Source organism: Sturnus vulgaris, chromosome 1 (genome assembly GCF_052056855.1).
Source record: "Sturnus vulgaris isolate bStuVul1 chromosome 1, bStuVul1.hap1, whole genome shotgun sequence".
Taxonomy (NCBI): Eukaryota; Metazoa; Chordata; class Aves; order Passeriformes; family Sturnidae; genus Sturnus; species Sturnus vulgaris.
Genome location: NC_142243.1, coordinates 128,512,402 through 128,522,080, shown reverse-complemented (window position 1 = coordinate 128,522,080; position 9,679 = coordinate 128,512,402). Strand labels below are relative to the sequence as shown.

Below are 9,679 nucleotides of genomic sequence, written 5' to 3'. Positions count from 1 at the left end.
GGGGTAACTAATTATACATGTACAAACATGCTCAGCTCTCAGAGCAATCCAGGCTGGGGACACACTGCCTAGGGAGAAGCCCTGAAGAAAAGGCCCTCAGAGTCCTGGAGGGCAGTGAGCTGAGACCTGGCAGCAGAAAGGTCAAAAAAATCCTGTGCTGTATGGTCAGAAGTACAGCCAGTAGGCTGGTGGAAGTGATTATGCCCCTCATCTCAGCAGTCATTAGGGCGTATCCCGAGTACTGCATCCAGCTTTGAGGTGAGTTCAGCAGAAGACCCACAGGATCCTCAGCGGTTTGGAGCACTTGCCCCGTGAGAAGAGGCTGTGAGACTGAAGTGGTTCATCCTGGCTAAGCTCTGGGAGTGCATAAAACAGCCCTCAACACCTGTGGGAAAGTGACCAAGGAGTTGGAACCAGGTGGTAAATGTTGGGAGGGTGAGAAATTGTGAATAAAAGCTGAAAGCAGAGAGGTCCAGAGAGAAGATAAGGAGACCTTTTCCCCTTGGGACAGCGGGGCAGGGGTGTGTGTTGCCTGGGGAAACTGTGCTGGCTCCATTCTGGGAGTTTTCTGAGGCACAAAAGGGCACAGCAGCCTGATGTGGGCTCAGAGGTGACCCTGCCTGAGTGGAAGGATGCACTGGAGACCTCATCACTTCCCTTCCCTTACAAACACCCCTGTGATCTTGCAATCCTATATAAGTAACTCTTCTGTAGCATTGTTGCTTAGAAAGACAATACGTAGAAAAACACGTGGTCCACAATATTGATGCTTAGCAACCATCAGAGTAATTCCTGGAAATCCACTTAAAGAGAATTGCAAGGGCAGAATTATGCACTTATTAGCTGCTTTTTGCCATTGAAGTAGCACATTACAGACAAAGGAAGGTCTAGAAACTTGCTTGACTGCTTTTTGATAGTTTTTTTGTGAACTGAAGTATGGCAGGGCTTAGAGGATAGGTCAAAATGGACCCATTATGGACCCTGTGCCTCAATCTTACCTCAAATTAATGCCTGAACAGCACAAACAGAAAAGAAATTAAGTGCCCAGAGACCTTTGGTAGGTTTATACTAGAGCCTAGCTACTCAAAATGCAAGTCATTGCAACATAGTTCTTCTGAAAGCATGGGAGTAAAAGGGAAATAAATCTGCTGTTTTGTTACTTGTCTTCTCACAGAACCTCATATCCCATCTCCATTACATAAAAACATATTACAGGCCTATTGTTAAATTGATTCAGGTGGTCCAAGGGAAAGCAGATCCCAATCAAGGAAGTAATTTTATTGTCTTAGCCTTCTATAACCCCAGCATTCTCTCTTTGTGCTCCAAATCTACTTCTTCCTGTAGCTCTGTGTTTCTCTAGAGGAAATTTCTGATTGCAGAGGTGCCGAAAGCAAATTAAATGTTCCCAATGAGCCTTTTTGGATCTGAAAGTCCAGGAATTGAGCTGTGTCCATTTCATATAGTGGACTGAAATGAAAGAGCAGGGCAGAGAACATTAATTTTTGTGGGTTGAGCTTGAGCCTCCCTTTTTTTTTTTTCTGAAAGGTAATTTGATTTAATTATTTGCCTTTAAGGTAGAGTGTTCTTGAATTAAAAAAATAATTAAATAGAAACAGGACAGTGATCTTTGTGCTAGTAAGGGCATATGAATAATAGCACTATGACCCACTGGCAGAGGAGGGGTAGGGGAGGAAGAAAAACACTGGGCACTGGGACTCCCTCTTCATTGGTCATCCCAGAGCATCATGTGGCCACAGCTCCTTTTTAAAGATAAGTACTCTTCTCCTGGAGCTCATAAGATTCTCCTGTCCTGCATTTCTGTTTGAACCTGTGGAAGACATCTTTCTAGCCTGACAAAATGTGCGACCAATTTGTGGGCACCTGGAAGCTGCTTTCTAGTGAAAACTTTGAGGACTATATGAAAGAACTGGGTGAGAATTGTTATTTCAACTTCTTGTATCTGGAACAGGGAAGGAATGCCAATTTTGAACTTTACTCTTTACTTGCTTTTTCTGGCTATGCTGTTTATTAAGGGGGGCTTAATCCACTATTTTGATCAGATATTCTTAAACCGGAGAATTCGTCTGTTTCAATATATGGTGTTAAATTCCTATAAAGCAGAAAAACTTGGATTGATGGGAATAATTTCAGGTAAGCCAAGTCGATGCATGCCTTATTAGTAGTGTTATAAATGGAAATAAAACACATGCCTGGATTATTTCGTGTTAATTATCTTTTATCTTTGAACACGCAAATCAGGGTGATGCTAGAAAGCAACGAATTTCCTTATGTCTGTGAGCAACACACCTAAATAACTTTAAAATGCTACTGGATTAAGAAAATTAGTTAATTGCCATGACTATTATATTGAATGAAACTCTGTAGCTGCCTCCAGTGAATACTAACAAAGACAATTGCATGGATTCGTGCAGATACTTGCAAGATTTGATGTCTAACTCTTTTCTCTAAAGGTGTAGACTTCTCGCTCAGAATTAAAATTGGGATTTAAAAGGTTTCAGCATTCTGTTAGTGTGTAGGAAGCAGGGGGCAACTTGTACTGATTCAATTAGTACGTGCTAAAAAGCTGAGGGATATATGCAGTTTAGGGCAAATTATGTGACCTATTCTGAAAGCTTTCAATGAGTGTGACTCTTACACTCTTAATCTTTACTCCAGATTTTACTCAGGACATAACCATTGCCAGATATTTCTTAATCATTTCCTTATATTCAACCTAACCCCTTGTAAATATAAAAAGCTTGCTTTTTTTACCTTGCTTGTTTGTTTTGTTGCTTTTGTGGCTCAGAAACTGTCATATGTTCCTGCTTATTTACATTTAGAAACAATTAGCATACAAGTTAGAGTACAAGCTACAAAAGTTATTCTGAACAAATCTGTGTGCAAATATCTGGCATTCATGTAATCTCCATCTTCAAAATATTGCTTTTACTATTTTTACAATGACAGGATAGAGAATTTCCTTACATCAACCCACCCAGCTTGGTCTGCAGCAGTACCAAGTGAGATTTTACAAAAGAATCTCTGTAACATAGAATTATTAATACTCAGAAAGCAATATAAGAAAAAGCACTGAGGGGTTTTTTTCCCAACATATAAGACAAAACGATTGAGGAAAGATAAAAATTTCATAATGCCCTATCTTATTTACAGGTGTGGGGTTTGCTACCAGGAAGATGGCTGGTGTGGCCAAGCCTAATGTAACTATCAGCATCAGTGGTGATGTGATAACCATCAAAACAGAAAGTACCTTCAAAAATACAGAGGTCTCTTTCAAGCTGGGTGAAGAGTTTGATGAGACCACAGCAGATGACAGAAAAACAAAGGTGAGTCCTGAAATGGCATTTTGCAAATACATCTCTCAAAAGGGATGTGGGAGCAACAGGGCAGAGCTGGGATTTTGACATCCAGTGCAGAAATGCTGCCTCCACAGGTAAGACTCTTATAGGTGCTTTGTGCTTAGTGCTGTTTGGACCTGGAGAATCTTCCCCTGAGACCAGAGCACCCCGACAAAACAGCCACACTTTGTTTTTTTATTTTGGTAGAATGTCATAACCCTAGAGAATGGTGTGCTGAACCAGGTGCAGAAGTGGGATGGAAAAGAGACTATCATAAAGAGAAAAGTGGTGGATGGGAACCTGGTGGTGGTAAGTTAATTTTTGTTACTTAATTGATGAATTCAGTGTGCAGAATTCATGTTTAGCTGATGTAAGACTTTGGATTCAAATCAAGGGAGGGAAAGCATCTGAAAGGGCTTTGTGCACTAGGTGAGAAGTCTCTGATTGAGTCTAGGGGTTAAAACTGAAAAGCTGTTAAATTTACAGAATGGTAAGGAGGTGCCTGTTCTCCATAGCAAGACATGGTTGGGAAAGTGTAGGAAGAAAAACCCAACATCCCTATCAGAGAAACATATATATCAGAACCCCTAAACCCTGGACAGTATAGAGGAAGCATTAGCAAAGCCCACATTAAATACATTTACTCTAGGCTGATACAGAATACTCCTGCTCATCTTCAGCAGAGGCTTAGAGCCATCTCTGGGAATCCTGCTTTGCATCACCAACAGCTGTGTTAATAATAGGATGTTAGAGCAAAGAACATGTGTCCAAGCTCTGTTGGTTGGTTTTACCTGGTCAGAGACTATTGTGCTTGACTTGGTGCCTGTAAGGCCCACCTACAGGTTAGGGCTTCCCAGCCCTGCTCTATAGTTTTAGACAACACTTTGAAGAATCTGGGACAGGACTAAATCTATGTTCATAAAAGGCTGCTGAGATTCCTACATGCCGCAAAACAATATACATACACAAAATTCCTGAAGAGTTCTGCCCTCCCCTAGGGAAAAATAATGCATCCCTAAATTCAATATTTAAATTTCTTTGGATAGAGACCAGAGGAGAAGATATAGAAATCGTTTTTAATAACAACTTCACTAAGAAAGATTGAACAAAACAGAGTTTGATCTAACTGAAAAATAGATGAGGACAGAGCCCAACATGCAGAGGCTGACACTAGCAGCTGCAAGTCTGAAAGCTCTTTGTGTGTGCATGTGTTGGGCTCACGTGTGTGAAGACAAGCCACAAAAGGTGAAGGAAAAAAAGATTAATGCCCAACTCCAGGGTTCAGTCAGCCTCCACAGAAGTCCTAGGACCCTTCTTTAGAGATTTTTAAGAAAATATTAGAAATCTCTGGGGGTCAGTAGAGCAGTTCTTGAAAATTATTTCATCCCTTTGATTGTTTTTCAGTCTTCTGTTGCTGAAGCTCTCAAAACTGAGTTCCACTCTTTTAACAATTGCCTTTAGAGATGGAGAAATAAAATTTTTTCTTAAACTGGTTCTCAATAGATAAGTAGTTCTCTACCTTCTGACTAACAAACATTTATTAAGAGTTAAAAGCTTATTGAGTTATCTTTTCTTTCCAGGAATGCACCATGAATAATGTTGTCTGCAAAAGAACTTATGAAAAAGCATGAAGAAGCCGCCTTCACACAGGACTAATGCTTAAAGCTGGAGTAAAACAACTTAACCAAAGGAGAAAAGCCCCACAAATCTGTTTTAAAGAGAACTGTACTTTTTTTCAGATATATCCCAAAGCAGTTACACGCATTTAGTCTAATTTGTTGTGCCTATTCAATAAAATGTTCTGCTTTCTACAATGTGTGCTTATGCTGGAGTTTGTCAGAAAGGGGCTTGGGGGTGATGCAGTGTGGGAAGGAGTGCTGTGCAGGAAAGGATTGTGTGACAGCCAGTACCACACCCAGCCATGTCACCATTTCCCTGTGGAAAGAGCACGGAGCCAGTCCAGTGAGGGGCACTTGTGTCACAGGGGCAGATGGACACCTGGACACAGGAACATCACCTGGTGAGTGCTGGTGTGGGCCACCCCCTGCAAGGACTCTGTGCACAGCCAGGGGAATAATAGGGCTGCTTTTCTCAGCTTCAGGCAGAGATGGTTGTTCCTGGGGCAGGGAGATGGATGATCTATGGATGCCCAGTTTTGGCTTCTAAACATGAGCAGAGTACCAGGCACCTCCTCCGTGCACAAATGCAGATAATTTTAAACCTGAGGACCATTTGAAGCATCTTGATCTTGTCCTTTTCCACCTCAAATGTGAAATTATAGCATTTAGAGCTTTCACCTGTGATTATTTTGTCAGTGTGCCTGTCTTGACCATCTCATTTTGTCCTAGATAGGTTAAAAGCCTTGAATTAAAAATCATAGCTTAAAAGATACTCAGGTTTACTAAAAGCCTGTACAAGTTTGCTGGGGGTACAACCTTCTTTATTGCCTATATGCATTTTCTATTAGCTTATTAGGCTTGATCAGTCTTGGGAACATGAGTCTTTCTAGATGCAAAGCCCTTTGGAACACCATGATTTTCAACTCTGCTTATTTTAACAAGAACTGCCATCTTCTATTGCCCATAGGCCTGGTTTCTTGTTTCAAATCTTTGCATCTAAGGAAGCCATGATTTCAATACCTGGGAGGGCTTAAATTGAGGACAAATAAATAAATAAATAAATAAATATAGATTTATAGGGAAAACCTGGACAATAAGTATAACAATGTGTGCCTCAACTGCTAAACGGGGAAATGACCGTATCTTGAGCAATTAAAATGTCTGAACCAAATTCCACATATTCCTGACATTCCTGAAGTCAGCTGTCAGAGGTGATGGTGCTGAGTCCCTATTGCTAGCAGCAGAGACCTCTCATACACTTGAACTTTGCTCTGCATAACTCAGGTTGTTCCCAAGTTTTTGCACTATTTATACAACCAGATAGGAAATGGGAGGACTTTTGCATTGTACATGAGCTGAGGAGTTATTTGAAAGTGATGCCAAAGACTACCAGTAAATTCTGCTGAAAATGTTAAAATAACCATGAACAAACAACTCCTGTTTTTTAACCTTGGCTTCATTGCTTGTGAAATCTCACCAGTTTAGAGAACAGCAATTGCATATGGGATGGAAGAATGCTTTGGAGCACTCCATATGTACAGTACTAAAACTACTTAGCACTTAACAAACTCTTTATGAGAGTTAGGATACAACTACAGTTTAGTGATAGCAAATCTACATGAGAGTGATGGTTGTAAGAAGCAGAAACATTGACTTAAATAAACTACGTATAGATATTAAGTATCAGCCCATAGTATTCTATCATCCATAGATTTGGAAATACTCTGTCAGAGGTAAAATTTCCAGCATTTCAGTATTCATATAGCAGATTTTATTTTCCAGAAATATTAAATTCTGAATGCAGCCATAAGTTACAATTGTAACATTCACAGCCTAATATTTCAGCAAAGGGTAATCTCTTCTAAAAGCATCACCACTTATTTTGGTACTTGGTGAATGACTTTGAACTCTGTGAATGAATCGAGACATTTAATACTTCAATTTTTAGAAATTTCAATGAAGTGACATTCTGTCTATAAACCTGAATAGGGACAGGACCATAAGGAAGTATTACTGATGCTTTTCTTAGAATATGAACATGTCTGGAATTTATTCTCTGAAGAAGGACAAAATTTATTGTCTGAAAACAGCAGCAGTCTAGTAACTGCTTGAATGAACAGAGGTGATTCCTCTCTGTCAAGAAAAGGTGTGTGCTCTCAGACCCAGATGGAGGTGGGAGCACACATTTCTAAGGGCAAAAGTCAGATCAGTGTCTTGTCCTTACCTGCAGAGCAGCACAGGTGTCCCTCTCTCTTCTGACATGATGAACTATTGTCCAAAAGTCAGTAACCACCCGAGAGCATTCCTTTCTGCCATAGAAGGATATTACTAAACCCCTACAAACCCAGGGCAGCACACTTCTCCTCTCAGCATTCAAGGTGCCTGCTGAGATGAGATCTCTGCCCCTCACCAAATTCACTCACTACTCCTTTACAGATTTCTTGGACAACAAAAGGGAAAGGCAATCACACCCAGTGAGTTTTGGCAGTTCAGCAGAAAGATAAGGAAAGGCTTATTCTGAGCATTGACCTATCAGTTGTTTTTCTCTTTTTCTTTTAACTATTTATTTCCATTGGAAAGAAACTTGAAGGACTTTTTTGTCCTGGCCAGTCAAGCCCTGTGTGTGCAGTGCAGTCTGGACTCTTTCCCTCAGCCCAGCAGTCCTGGTCTGGTGTTGTAGGATGTTCCAGCTAAGGGACAAGAAGCTATTTGCACCCTCCAATGTAGCTATAGGGAAAAGGGAGGCTGCTGGCCCCACGTTCAGGGTTGATCCCTCAGCTTCATAGAGTCAATGCTAAAACATCCTTGGTGACCTCACAGAGGTCCTTCTTTGACCTCTGTTCTCCCCTTCTATTTCTGTTTTCTTCATTGCTCCCCTGAGAATCTATTTAGACTTTTTTTGGCCTTGAACTTGCCTAGATCATATTTCCTTTAAAGAAATCCACATAAATTTACTTTCTGTATTTCTTTAAATGGTATCTTTATTTCTAAATAGTCACTAAATTTTTAGTTCTCTATTTCTATCAAGTTTTACCTTTATCTCTTGTGCTTCTTCACAATCTCGAAGTTCAATGTTTTAAATCCTGTTTTACATCAACCACAAACAAAATAAGGGAGTCAAGGCTCTCCCTTATCATATGTACTCACAGTCCTAGACTCCTTTTCCCCTTAAAACTTCAAGAAAAGATTGGCTTCCACAATTATTTCTACTGAGATATAATTCCCTGCTCTTGCTCTTTCTAAACTGTAAGTCCTTTAAATGAAAGTACTGATTTTTCTTAGTGACAAAGAGATACGTGGTAGCAATGTCAACATTGTTTGAGCCTGCTTAAGACGGGTTTTGTCTGAATAAATAATTCTCTGTTACTTTTGTTCTTAAGGTTACTGGTACTGCAATGTGGCTGTTCTATTCTGACTAATTTTCTCTTCTTGAATTTCTTTGGGCCTGATTTTACAACATCCCAATCATCTTTTATTTCCCAAAGGCACCAGCCTTGTCTTCTTAAAGTGCCTTTATGTGGATAAGACAATTAAATAAAAGAACAAAGAATGCTTGAGGAACAACGGTAGAATATTTTCATATTATTTCTTGCACAATAATAGGTAGTTTCATTTAGAAGTAGTTTTCTCATTTCCAGCGATGGGGTAAAAGAGCTAGCTATTCTTTATACAAAATGTGATATTATGCATCTCTGCTTTAGAAGAGTTTTGTGTAGACAACACCTTCAAAGACTGACATTTACTTACTTATTACAGATACAGCGTCTGCTTCCTATTTTGGGGGAGAAAGAGTTCTTTGCCTTGTTAATATTTTCAATCACTCCAGACTTTTGCTCCCCGCATGGACTGTCATTAGACCTGTGCAGCAAGGGAAGCTCTGTTCAGCTTCCCCTGCTGATGTTATGATTGAGGGGTTTAAAAACATTTTGCATATGCCACCAAAATATGTAAATATGAAGACCTTCTTATTTCCCACAACCACCATATAAACCAAGGACTACAACAATTTCACTGCTCAGATTCTATTATTTACCTGTTCCAGTGTGTTCCCCTTTTTCCTTATGACAGCTTTCAAGTCAGGACCCAGACCTCACCCTCCTTGGCACACCACCATTTCCATCTCATTCTTTCAGCTCTAAAAACAAGAAATTTGGTCCCACAACCTATAATCCCAGTGTGTCTACCTTTAAAATGTAGATATTAAGAGTTTTTATATGTCATCATAACCCAGAAATTAGAGTCATACAAAAAAAGGCAAACAGGTAACTATTGTTCACCCAAGTTGGAAAGAAGCCTCTAATCTTTTCATGTACCAAGCAATCATTTTCTTCAGGAAGATGTTTTAAGAAGGGTAAGGACAGAATTACACCTGATGTGGTCTTACACTAGTTTCAGATAGTTTGAGGTGTCTTGAATTATAACGCTTATAATTCCTGCCTGTCACATACACGTGTGGTTTATGGATTTGTTCTTTGTGTCTGTTTTTTACTAACCATTAGAGAATAGCTCTAAATGTGAACTTAAAACAAAACAAAACAAAACAAAACAAAACAAAAAAAGAGTTTTAAATGCTGAAAACTCAAACCTTTCAATCTTTCAATTTTAACTTTGGCTTGTTCTGGGGGTTCTGGTATATACCAAGCTCAATATGAGCCAGGAACACGCGTCAGCAGCAAAGGGTGAGTGCAGTCCTGGGCTGCATTA

The 9,679-nt window shown here is 39.8% G+C and overlaps 1 protein-coding gene across 1 annotated transcript; it reads left to right on the top strand.

Annotated features, from left to right (window-relative positions):
* Positions 1–1,763: 1,763 nt before the first annotated feature.
* Positions 1,764–5,170, top strand: LOC106849846 (fatty acid-binding protein, adipocyte). Its single transcript, XM_014870729.2, has 4 exons — positions 1,764–1,931; positions 3,172–3,344; positions 3,564–3,665; positions 4,937–5,170. The coding sequence occupies exons 1-4, from the start codon at positions 1,859–1,861 to the stop codon at positions 4,985–4,987; spliced, it is 399 nt and encodes a 132-aa protein (XP_014726215.1). The 5' UTR covers positions 1,764–1,858; the 3' UTR covers positions 4,988–5,170.
* The last annotated feature ends 4,509 nt before the right edge of the window (positions 5,171–9,679 follow it).

Coding starts and splice junctions, on each gene's coding strand:
- LOC106849846 (XM_014870729.2), top strand. CDS start 1,859: ATGTGCGACCAATTTGTGGGCACCTGGAAGCTGCTTTCTAGTGAAAAC. Junction 1,932..3,171: donor GGACTATATGAAAGAACTGG/GTGAGAATTGTT, acceptor TCTTATTTACAG/GTGTGGGGTTTGCTACCAGG. Junction 3,345..3,563: donor CAGATGACAGAAAAACAAAG/GTGAGTCCTGAA, acceptor TTATTTTGGTAG/AATGTCATAACCCTAGAGAA.